At 39.6% G+C, this 12,054-nt stretch overlaps 6 protein-coding genes across 6 annotated transcripts; 4 read left to right on the top strand and 2 right to left on the bottom strand.

The window, feature by feature from the left end:
- Positions 1 to 574: 574 nt before the first annotated feature.
- Positions 575 to 1,830, top strand: ATC70_010036 (uncharacterized protein; the record flags this gene model as incomplete). Its single annotated transcript, XM_064829258.1, has 6 exons — positions 575 to 683; positions 752 to 837; positions 897 to 957; positions 1,026 to 1,093; positions 1,146 to 1,595; positions 1,645 to 1,830. The coding sequence occupies 6 exons, from the start codon at positions 575 to 577 to the stop codon at positions 1,828 to 1,830; spliced, it is 960 nt and encodes a 319-aa protein (XP_064686460.1).
- A 306-nt stretch (positions 1,831 to 2,136) lies between these two features.
- Positions 2,137 to 2,936, top strand: ATC70_010035 (uncharacterized protein; the record flags this gene model as incomplete). The annotated part of the gene is made up of 5 exons (XM_064829257.1): positions 2,137 to 2,220; positions 2,286 to 2,374; positions 2,426 to 2,541; positions 2,605 to 2,780; positions 2,844 to 2,936. 5 exons carry the CDS (start codon positions 2,137 to 2,139, stop codon positions 2,934 to 2,936), a joined length of 558 nt encoding a protein of 185 aa, XP_064686459.1.
- A 653-nt stretch (positions 2,937 to 3,589) lies between these two features.
- Positions 3,590 to 4,511, top strand: ATC70_010034 (uncharacterized protein; the record flags this gene model as incomplete). Its single annotated transcript, XM_064829256.1, has 2 exons — positions 3,590 to 3,703; positions 3,771 to 4,511. The coding sequence occupies 2 exons, from the start codon at positions 3,590 to 3,592 to the stop codon at positions 4,509 to 4,511; spliced, it is 855 nt and encodes a 284-aa protein (XP_064686458.1).
- A 1,864-nt stretch (positions 4,512 to 6,375) lies between these two features.
- On the bottom strand, positions 6,376 to 6,705 carry ATC70_010033 (uncharacterized protein; the record flags this gene model as incomplete). Its single annotated transcript, XM_064829255.1, has 1 exon — positions 6,376 to 6,705. One exon carries the CDS (start codon positions 6,703 to 6,705, stop codon positions 6,376 to 6,378), a length of 330 nt encoding a protein of 109 aa, XP_064686457.1.
- Positions 6,706 to 8,430: 1,725 nt separating this feature from the next.
- UTP6 (U3 snoRNP protein) lies at positions 8,431 to 9,003 on the top strand (the record flags this gene model as incomplete). The annotated part of the gene is made up of 1 exon (XM_064829254.1): positions 8,431 to 9,003. One exon carries the CDS (start codon positions 8,431 to 8,433, stop codon positions 9,001 to 9,003), a length of 573 nt encoding a protein of 190 aa, XP_064686456.1.
- Positions 9,004 to 10,367: 1,364 nt separating this feature from the next.
- MNR2_4 (CorA metal ion transporter) lies at positions 10,368 to 11,795 on the bottom strand (the record flags this gene model as incomplete). Its single annotated transcript, XM_064829253.1, has 1 exon — positions 10,368 to 11,795. The coding sequence occupies one exon, from the start codon at positions 11,793 to 11,795 to the stop codon at positions 10,368 to 10,370; it is 1,428 nt and encodes a 475-aa protein (XP_064686455.1).
- Positions 11,796 to 12,054: the final 259 nt, after the last annotated feature.

Genomic DNA, 12,054 nt, shown 5'->3' with positions numbered 1-12,054 from the left:
TATACAACACATGTTGAAATAAGCTTAACAAAACTTACATTCTTACTACGTAAATGCTATATATGTGTATATACAAAGAAAAGAGAGAAAGAGGAAAGAAGGAAGAAGAAAAAAAGAGGAGACAAACAAATCAGGGAGGCTATATACTCTCAAGCGGATTGTACCTGCCACCTGTTTGTACGGAACATGGTGGTACAGAGCGATATTGACAAGCTTGTTTTAGAAGTAAAACGTGGATGTTCTTTGCTTGCCAGAAAAGAGAGTTCGACGGAGATTGTTTGTTGTTGCTGATGCTGATGCTTGATGAGCCATATTCAATATGAACATATGGGCACAGTTGGAAAAGAATCAGATAAACATCTTGTTACATTTCTCGTTTATTTGATGAAACTTGACTCTGTTCATGTCGCATCATTATGAAATGCGTTTTACAAGACGTCATTCGGACGTTCAATCAGCAAAAACAAGTATAAAACTTTTGGTAATGGAAGACCCCTATCCCATCGTTTTCCTTTTCGTTATTCCTTGTATTTATCTTTCTTGCACTTGCAACGGTTGCGCCTCACCTCCCGACATGTCGCTGATAAACTTAACTTTAACCATATTGCAACAAGGCGAGAATGATGTGCCCAATCTCTCTTGGTACAATGTCGCTGTAGCATCATCCTTCATCCTTGTCAATGGTTAGCAAATGCACATTTATTTGCATGATAATGGCACATGTCACTCAATCGCCGACTTTCGATTATAGGCCTTATATCCATGTCGCTTGGACTCAAACTTGAAAAGTCCCTATTGACAAGCTCCATACGTTGTATAGTGCAATTGACAATCATGGTTCGTAGCTTTATCAGATGGAACACAAGCCGATTTTAACAACAAACAAATTGCTATAGGGAAAGATTCTTGAGAGCGTATTCAACGCAAAGAACCCTATCCTGGTGATGCTGATGACATGTAAATATTGACAGTGTATATTAGGGCAGAATGTAACCATCTGCAATGTGATACTAAATTCTGGGTAGTTACGTTGATTTTTCTGAGCTCATGTGAAACGGTTTACAATAAATCGGATTGGTCGTTTAGTCGAATGGTAAGGTTGAATCGAAATATCGAATGCCAACACAAGCTAAGTGGTCATCTAGTTTCCATCTGTGCTGTTATCCACTGCATTTTCCACCATCTTCATTGGCATTTTGGGCACTCGCTATGCCATGAATCAGCAGCAATTCTGGCTCCCTGAATTGTTCATTCCTACAATTGGTTTACTACTGGGTATCACAGCAGGCGCAATGGCAGTAGGTCTATCTACCTGCTTGACCAAAGTGGGCCAACAAGCAGAGCAGATCGAAACCTACTTGAGCTTTGGAGCAAGCAGATGGGAGGCGGGTCGAGCTGTTGCTATTGAAGCTATTCGATTGGCTATGCTTCCAAGTATCAACTCCATGTCTGTCATTGGACTGATCACCATCCCTGGTGCCATGACAGGTCAAATTTTGGGTGGTGCTCCCATCATGAACGCCGTGCGATACCAGCAGATTGTAACCTTTATGGTGTCAGCTACCACCAGCTTGGGCGTCCTGTCTGTTGTATTCGTAAGTAATTGACAGTGTGATTGTGTCATTGCAAGCTAACATTTTGTAGTTTTGTATCCATCATATGATTGATACCAAGCATCGTCTTCGTCCTGAACGAGTCCACAAGTACAAGGCCAACCTATTCAGAGATATCAAATTTCTGTTTGTGAGTGTTTGGAAGGAGCTATTTAGCAAGAAGGATCAAGAGAAGAAAAGAGGGCCAGCAGACGAAAACACACCTTTAATTAACTAAATCAGCTGCTGTTTACTATATAGAGCATTCAAGCTATTAAAAAGAAACCCGCCTCATTATCTTTATTCCCCTTTTTTCTCTCTTTTGTATATACCTTTTTTTATTTTTCTTACAAGTGTGTGATGTATTTTATATAAATCAAGCCAATTTTTTTTTTTTCCTCCTTCGCTCTCATCCTCCTCATTCATTCATCAGACCCACCCAAAAAAAATAAAATAAAAAAAAAAATCATATATAATCCCAAAAAAACAGTAAGTATTTCTACTCTCTTTTGTTGCCAATCCCTAACAGACACTACCAAGAGCTATGCCAATATACAAACCACCTTCTTTAGTTCGACAAAATGCTTTCATATTAGAAGATGACCAGACAGAAACCCCTTTAGATACAGTACGATATCAAATCAGCATGAATCATTTCCCTTATTTGTGCTTGCTAATCAAAAAGCATAATAGGTGTGTCGAATTTGTTTCAAAGTAACCACTGATGACGATGATGACTTATTCCAGCCATGCCAATGCCAATCATCCACGTATTCTACCTTGTGAGCTTACCGATGACTCATGCACAACTGAGAAGAGCTAATTTATACAAGATGTAGATATGCTCATCAAAAGTGCTTCAGTCAATGGCTGAAAGAAAACGGATATCCAACACACTGTATCAAATGTAAATCCGTTTATGCAAACGTACCCAGCACAGACATCTCGAGTAAATAGCAATCAAGCCCACCAGATGAGTATATCAAGCAGCATTCATTAACACCATTCATAGAGAACCGTCGCCGTCGTAAATATGCCATGTCAATAGTCATCTCTATCATTGTATTATACTCGCTGTATCATTTGCTTTCCTCTTGCTCGACTATTGAGATAATACCATCCACCAAACTGTATGCTGACTTTGGTGATAATACCTACAAGAATGTACCCGAAGTATTATACGCTCCAGTAAAGTGGTTTTTAATCTTCTATTTGCAACAACGGCACTGACAACATTTCAATTTCTTATAGCGTATAAGCAAATCCTGTGTAAAGTCAAGCTTTCCCATGCATTGTACGATATCTGTCATGATGATTTCAATCATACTCTTTTTCTTTTACTAGTTCATTTGCTTTCAAATCTTGCTTTTTGTTATACAGTTACCATTAATGAGTCCCTTCTCCACCCGGCCCCCCTCCCCCTTAAACTCCAGTTACCAATTTGCATCTATATACATCATCCTTCTTTTCGATAGCATTTCCTAAATAAACCCTTTTTCATGTTAATTCTGGATCCAGGTGGATCTACATCCAGGATTCGGTGGCTAAATCGTGATTACAGGTTATCGGGAGAGAAAAATGAATCATCAAAGGCTTTGTATTGGTATAACTAAGCGAGCAAGGGTTTTTGTTGTAATACAAACAGTGTAAAAGAAGAGTAGAGAAGTGAAAGAGGTCCTCTTTGCCAACCCTTTTTCTTGCCACACTGCTCAATATGATCAAACAAGATCGCTGTGGAGCAAACGTGCTGGCATCCCATGCTCCATGATGCATATACCACACTCAAGGCTGGATGATCTCCCTCCTCCAATTTTAGCCACTGATAGGCTGTATTTGTAAATGTTACTCATATCAAGGAGATTGATTGACCGAGCTCCAATAGTGAGACCATGTTTAAATCATTATTTGTTCCATCAGGCTTTTTTTTTTTTTTTGCCCTTTTCTTTCGTTTCGTTTTTTTATTTTTATAAAATTTTGTTGAATTTTGTTTTATAGAAATGTCATACTCCCCTTACGACTCATACTTATCAAGCTTAGACTCTCTAGTGTTTGATTCTCCAAGCGAAGTGGTTCAATCAGAGAAAGATGTTGCTGATGAATTAGATTTATGGGTAAAGCTCTCTTGAAAAATTTTCTTATATAGCTACCCTGTATTAATAATCAATATTCCGATTTTAGAGTAACGCACAATTCACCTTCGATGTCAAGCCTGGTGTTGGCATTTACGATGAAGAAAAGAGCAAATCCTCTCCCAAGACAACTGCAAACAACAGCCCTGCCAACGCTGCCGCTGCCCAATTCGAATCTGCCTCTGGTCTGGACCCTGTCACCTATGATACTCTTGTAAACTACCTCGATTATGAGCTACCAAGACAACAAGAGGTCAAGTTGGAACCCACCAAAGCTGTTGCTGCTGCAAAGACCCCCTCCTCTCCTCCTGCTATCAAGAAGCAACGCATTCAACCTCGTCCTTTGGCTCCTGCTCTGCCTGCTCTAGCTCCCAATGTTATTGCTGCTGCTCCTACTCCCATCGCACGTCAAGTCTTGTTACCTAAACCTCCTACTACAAACATCAATGCTAACATCTTGTCCTCTCTTTTGGCTACTGCTACTTCCTCATCCGCTATGTCTGTTGCTCCTCCCTCTCCAAAGAAGACCGCCGCTCCCAAGAGAACAATCGCAGAAGTTAAAAAGAGCTCAGAAGAACCCACAAACCCTGATGAAGATAAACGTCGTCGCAACACAGCTGCAAGCGCTCGTTTCCGTGTCAAGAAGAAGATGCGTGAACAAGCTATGGAGCAATCTGTGCGCGAAATGACTCAGAAATCTGATAAGCTCCAAGATCGTGTGAACAACCTGGAATCAGAGATCAAATATCTTCGTAGTTTACTACTTGATAAAGCTGCTCGCGGTCAATAAGCAAACAAACAACAACCAAACCAAACAACCAAACCAAAATTCAACATTTTATAAATATTCAACATAACCCCATACTCCTTTTTACATATTCAACATACTCCCCCCCCCTGCCACATCTTCACTTTATATTCAACATACTAATCTTCCTTCCTACCCTCTCAAAATTCAACATTATATCATTTTCTTGCTAGTTTCTTTCTGTATCATATTTTCAACATTAATTTTGTACTTGTAATTCAACATTGCCATATATTTTTCTCAACAAAAAATTTGCTTTTCCAACAAAAAGCACATTCAAATCACTTTTTCCAACAAAAAAGTAACTCTTTTTAATAAACCTAATTCAACATTATTAAAAATATAACCTTGCCCTCATGTTGCCATTTCTTGCAGCTATGAGACAATATTTGTAACAAATAACCTTTCGCAATGTGCTACAAGAAGAGGAGTTTTTTTCATGTGCATTGGCTATTAGGAATGCATACTCATGTAAGGAATAACTGAATGGAATCAGATTTGTGAGTTGGGCTTTTGTTGATTGCTGGGGGGGGATACAAGAGATAGGGATAGACGGGATCAATTGACCATGTACCAAGTGTCAACATCTACAGGATTGTATAGACACGTGAGAGCGTCAGTGGGAGTGCCCTGAATATTAAGTTTGCCCGGAATCAAAGCGGCTTATGCATTGCACTTGATCCGCATCAGTCTTGAAGCGATGCTATATGGTTGCTGTATGTTATTTGGCATAAGCTCGACTCTTTATTATGACGCAGCAATTTGCGTAAAGACGACGCAAAAGTATCTAAGGGAAGCTAAATGATTCAGGTTCACTTAAAGTGGCTGCAATTCAGTTTGTGTGCTACAACATTGTACACCATTTGTAATTTGTGAGACCTACATACGGAAACGATGGCAGAAACGACCATTCCTTTGTTCTATTTGCATTATACTACACAGTAGCCCTTTCTTCTATCAAATCTTGACGGCAGTAACTAAAAGCGTTATTCATCATGGTTGCATGGAAAATATGGTGTTGCGATCAACGAACACTGGCGTTTGTGGGCATTATTTCACTTTTTAGCCATCATTATCGTATGAGAGCCTTTTCTGATCGAGCTGTAGCTGTAAATCCGACTGTTCTGCGATGTTCCACGTCTGCTTCAAAGGATGCAACTGATCCAAGGGCAGACAGCATACTAGCAACACCTCTTACTACTCAATGATATGCAAATTTCAGCAAAAATTGGTAAAGTCGAGTCGTGATTTCTCGCGTTAGAAGCTGATTTAGGCCACCAGAACAACGCCAAACAATCGTTCTCATCCAGCACTAACATTCTGACCCGTTTACTCAACTTTTTTTGGGGATCGTCGAAAATTGGCCAAAAACCATGAGGTATCCCTCATGGTTTTCATCAAAAATCAAACGATCGCGTTTTTCACCTTGATAATGAAAACTTTTACTATGATATGTATTGAATGAAAATGTCCCTCTTAGTCCAAAGCAGCCCCTGAAACTTTCTTGGGAGACCTTTCTATGGAAAATCTCGACATTTGCAACAAAAGCCTCATTTTATATTTTTCAGTATTGCTCAATAAGCTCATTCAAAACACATGAAATAACTGACATCATTGGATGCGCATTGAAAAGTACTCCAAAGATGCATTAGGAAGCATGGGATGAACGCACAATTTTTATAGTCGAATCTGACAAAATAGGTCGAATCGTGTCCAAACTGTCTGAAAACTAACAAATGAAAGCGATTATAAGCGAAAAACTCGAATCTTGCGAGTATAATAAATGACAAATTAGTAAAGCAGTCTCTTGAATAAGCCAGATTGAGCACATTATTACCTTGAAAACTCAAGCGTCCGCTAATGCAGCACCACTGCCGGCCCGTTTCTCGTTTCTGTTGCAGAAAGAGATGGTCCTGGAAATAATGCCAGTGTTGGATTGACTGGGTTTTGGATTGAATACAGGCAATGGCTGCCTGAATAAGAGAGTGGAAAGCCCAGAGACAGCGATGGCCAAAGCAGATGTCTTGTCTCTACCTTGAATGGCTCTGTGATTGAGAACGGACACACAGGCAGGATTTAAGCACAGGAATGCTCCATGAATGGACCTCGTCTTGGTCTTACCATCCTTTGTTTTGATGGTTCGTGTGGGATGAGAGGTGGGACCAAAGCAGTACATGCACGTCTGGGATGTCTTGTGTCGTTGTTAGTATGCACAGCGGCGCTTTGGCACATTGACAGATCTTTTCAGCAGTAGTAATGACACCTAGGGGGAGCCTCTTCACCGAGAGTAATGTCTTCTTGAGTGCATCCAATATACTAGGCTTGTCAATGATGGGTCCCTTATTGCTTGAAAAAAGTTATTCATCAATCGCTGCGGCGAGACACTAAATGTTTTGGGCCTTTTGACAACAGGTTGGCAACTTGATGTGGACATGGCATTTGTGGATGTTACAGCTTCATATTCTCTTTTCTTCCCTTTAGCAACGACTCTTCTTTGGGGAGGATGGCTGGTTTGAATGCCAGTAAACGGATCTCTTTGCTCTACTTTTGTTCGCACGCTAGACATTCAACACAAATAACTAGACAAGAAAAACGTGAGTATTCGTAATGGTACATCGATTGACCAGATCAATACATACTGTAATAAGAGTAGCGCTTTATAGATTTGGTTATAAATATGAGCTGTCAAGACACAAAAATATGACGAGAACTAAGAAGTGGTTTTAGATAGTATTGATGCTACGCAAACAAAGAGTGTAAATGAACAAGAAAGAGTGGAGAGAAGAGAAATACGTACTGAGAATGGCTGCAGCTTTCATGAAGGAATACTTCAAGCGGTTTTACAAGTCAGGCATCAATATATCAGATCTAGAACAAGTTTGGAATGCCTTAAATGATGTTGTCAATAGCTGTTTGACAGATGAAGAGATATACCGCCACATATTAGACAGTAGTTATCTTTACATTATTCAAGTGTTACCTATCATGTCCTGAAGAGAAGACATACAAGCTTGATCAATAAAAAGTTGTATAAAAAGTAAACAATGCATTGTGTAATTCAATAAGTACAAATACATCCGCTAACGTTACATTGAAATATTGGAAAAGCGTACACTTGCTTTACAACTGCTCCACAACTGGCACCGAGTATCTTCCTGTGAAGCAAGTATTTAATTGCGCCAGAGCTCTGTAAGCTAAACTGTGCGTTCGTTTGATATTCAGTATATAATAGACTAGCCGATCAATCTCGCTAAGCTGGATGACGATGTCGCCCTGCGGGCTCTCGCCGAAGACATTTTATATCAAATATTATAACATTTTGATACATCAAGTAGGTTTTAAACAATCAATTATTAGTAGAAGGTTATATAAGAGCCAGGAGGGGGGAGGAGAGGAGATATCTACCTCAGCATCTTTTTGCTTATACACTGATATTAAACGAAGCCTATTATTGAGACGATGTGAAAGAGAATTCAAGTTTTATGCAGCATTCATACACCACAATTTCCATATTTTGATATTAGAATTGTCATGGCATTCACTGCTGCGGATGCTCTTAATAAGATGGCGCATAAAGCTGGTCATGCGCAAATACAGGACTTGTGTAAGATCTACAGCGCTTTTTTTTGAGATATTGTCATTGCAAAAGACATCTTTATGAGGCAAAACTCCCCAAAAAAGTCTTCAGGCTAAACAATTGTCCTTTCAACTTCATTGTCCCCATTTAATCAGCATCACAATCATCATTGACATCGTCGGAAAGGCATTTGGGTCAGCTAGTAGCAGCGCCGCCGCCAAAATTGATTCAAACTCAGTTTATTTTTTTCTATCCAAGATTGGACAAATATCGTCTTTTTCCATAATCTCATGCCAATTCGACCAAGAGTCACACCAATTCCGAATGGCTGATCCATCCACCAAGGGCTTCAAATCCCTTCCCTCCTCCACTCCTTTACCAGCTCCAGTACCGATCCTGTCTCCCAATCGATGGAAAACGTTTTGGTCCCTTCGCATTCCCTTGAATGCACGGAACACCTGGTACCGTGTTCTCCATCACAAAATCGCTACTGGTGAAACCCTTCAACGCCGCTTAAAAGTCCCTTATGATGCCACTTGTACCATCTGTAGATCATCCATGGAGACAACAGAACACTTTCTCTTCGCCTGTCCCATTAAACGCTCCTTTTGGACCACTGCTCTCCGTACATACATGCCACCGCCCATTAATCAAAACAGTTACTCTAACTTTAGAAAATTCCTACTCTTAGAACACTTCCCGTCTCGACAACAGCATCCTCTTTTTCCCGACTTATCTGTTCCCCAAGTATTTGCCTGTATGCTACACACCATTTGGTACTATCACTATCAGCATCTTTTTCAACACACTCCTTTCTTACCTTCTATCCTTCTCTCCTACCTCCAAAAATGCCTTTCCACCCTACAATCCCAAGAAACCTTAGATCAAGTTCTCTAAGTTGTATCCCATATATCCAGTCTTTTTCCCCTCTCCCTTTATTTAGGTGACGTTTAAAGGACTTTAAATAAAGCATTCATTTGCCCTAAAAAAAAAAAAAAAAAAAAAAAAAATCGTCTTTTTTTCGACTTGACAGAATAGTTTTGTGATATTCGACTATATAAGTTGTGATAATCACCCGATGCTTCCTAATACATTCTTGGAGTACTTTTCAAGACGCTTCCAATGGTGCCAAATAAAATAAATGTTTTGACTGAAATTATTGAGCAATTTATGAAAATATGAAATGAGGTTTTTGGCTAAAATAGCCAGATTTTGCATATGAAGACCTCATAAAAGTGGTTTCAGAAGTTGCTTTGGATCGAGGGAAACATGTTGATTCAAGATATACCATAGTAAAAGTCTTCATTATCAAGGTCAAAAATGCGATCGTTTGATTTTCGATGAAAAAAAATTTTTTTTTTGTATGGATGTTGCTTATTTATTAGTAAATATACATTATAATAAGAACATCAAATGATGGATTTTCGATGAAAACCATGAGGGGTACCTCATGCTTTTTGGTCGATTTTTGACCATATTTTTTTTTGGCTCAAAAAGTTGAGCAAAGGCATCAGGAAGTTGCTACTACTCAAGTACAATTGTTTGGCGTTATTCCGGTGGCTCAGGAAGGCCTACATGTCAAGATATGAAGGCTTGGAAGTTGTCAAATTTGATTATGTTTTGCTTTATAGCTTTTATTTACATCGCATGAATCACACCCTTGGTAGCTGGAATCTTCTGGAGGAAGGGCATTTCTGCAACCTGTGCAATTCTAATTGAATAAAAGGTATATTGATATTAGTAAAGCTAATTCATGCAAGTTTTGATGCGTTATGTTGTTGATAAGCCTATTAATAATGGAAATGAAAATCCGAATTTGCTGCTTGAATACTATGGTTTTGCGCCTTCGCTTCGCTGAGGTAAAACCCCTTTACAGGTCAGCGTTACCAAATGTTGAATTAGATGCCAAATCTCCCTCCCCAGTGCCAGCTTCGCCGGTGGTTTTTTCGAGCATTGTACGGTACTTAGTGCTTTAAATTTTTTTACGTCTCTGGTCACTGATTGGTCATTCCGACGTTTTTTTATTATACGTTTTTCGAAATTTGAATTAATTTTGGCTGGCTGCTGGCAACATCAATGCCATTGCCATCCTAAAGGTAAATGATGCTTTTAACAACCCATACAAAGGAGATTGCGAGCTGAGAGAATACCATAGCTTATCCCGCTAATCCATCTTTGCATTTGTCATAAATCTCCCTATACAAATCAAAGTACAAAAAAACAGGCAGCAGTAAGGAGTACTGTCATCCAATTTTTATTTGCTATGCGTACAGTGTTTCTTTCAAATCAACTGCCTCGTCATGATTATTCATGATGCTACTACAAGCCAACGCATCATAGATGTTACCGTTTTGTTGTTCGGGTAGATCTACAACCACATGCTGTGCGCCCATCGTTTGTTGTTGATGCTGCATCGTCGATCTTTTACTCACAGGAATAGATACAGCAGGTATTTTACTTGCCCCGTATTTTGAAAACTTGAATCTATCCAGTGCATATCTAGTTTTTGCTGTTGTCTTTGCTGTTGGCTGCTGTGGCACAATGTCATCCCTGGAACCGTGTCTGCAACTCTGTTTTAGCTTCTCCTGGTGATAAATACTACCTATGCCATTTTGATACTCCATACAATTTAATGTAGGAATGGTCGACAAGCCTTTTTTATTATTATTGTTGTTGTTGTTACCATGTTCTTGTTGCATAATGGCTTTCAAAAACGATAATGGTTTTTCTCTTAATGATGGTTCAAGCGGCATGGACTGAACAGTAAAATTGTTTCCATTGTTATTATCCCAAAACTCTTGTCCCAGGGTCTGATATCGTACGGCTATGTCACAGCTAAATGCATGCTTGTTGGGTACATGTATGTCAAACATGAAGCGATCCAATGCACTGTTACTGCTAACATCTGACAGTCCACCATAAAATGCAGGTTCTTTGTAATAGGCGTCTATATCTGTCCAAGTTTTCCAATCATCAAGCGAGCAGCGAACAAGAACCTTCTTTTCAAAAGCCAAGTTATGCACCAACACACGTCCTTGTACTACTTGTAACGAATGGTTCCAAACAAGGCTCTCTAAACTAACCATTTGTGAGATGAAACGCCTTGCTGGGTGGATTGTCAATGGCCAATTGGGAAGTGATAAGCTGTCCCTACCAAGAGCTCTGTTGTTGGTACCGAGTGAGTCTGTTGTTGGCGGTTGAGCAATAGCCAGTGAATCGCATTCATCCTGTAAGCCATTGACCATGTACAACTCGAGAAACGCATCCTCCAGTTTGCTTTCTTCTTCCTCTTGTTCTTCTTCTTCCTCGTCTTCCTCTGTCTCTTCTTCATCGTATTTATCGTATTCATCTAATGGAGGTGGTGTATAAAAATGAACCACTCGAGTCAAAGGGTCATTAAAATGAACTGATTTGATGGTGGCTGCTGTGGCAATAGATTCAGAACCAATAGTCTCCAATTTGCGTAACGAGGGCTTCAGTACGCGATCCGCTGATTTAGCAGTGCCCAAAGAAGAAGGGGATGAAAAAGCACATGGCGGTGGTGATAGTGGCGATACAAAGTTGTTAATGGGAGTAGAATTGAGATAGCAATTGGAAGAAGAGTAGAGCAACGAAGTGTTGGACAGACTAGGTTTGAGGCGAACTCTTCGCAAGGTGGAGCTTTTAGCATTAAGGATAATATCTGTCATGTTGATATGTAATGTATAGCAAAAAGAAGAGTAATGGAAAAAAGAAAGAGGCAAATAATCTATTGCATTAAATACATTCGCATAATGCATTACAGGAGAAGTATGAAGGTGCTCGCTTTTGTTTGCTTCCCCTCCCTTTTTGCCATCACTCCTATTGAATGGCATTAGTTTTTGAGGATGTTCTGGCAGCTTCTTCATGCCATATTACACGCATACCCCTGAATGCGCTTCACAGAAAGAGTTGACAATAGCATATTGA

Source organism: Mucor velutinosus, assembly GCF_035048745.1.
Source record: "Mucor velutinosus strain NIH1002 chromosome Unknown tig00001563, whole genome shotgun sequence".
NCBI lineage: Eukaryota > Fungi > Mucoromycota > Mucoromycetes > Mucorales > Mucoraceae > Mucor > Mucor velutinosus.
This window is presented reverse-complemented; position numbering and strand designations above follow the sequence as displayed.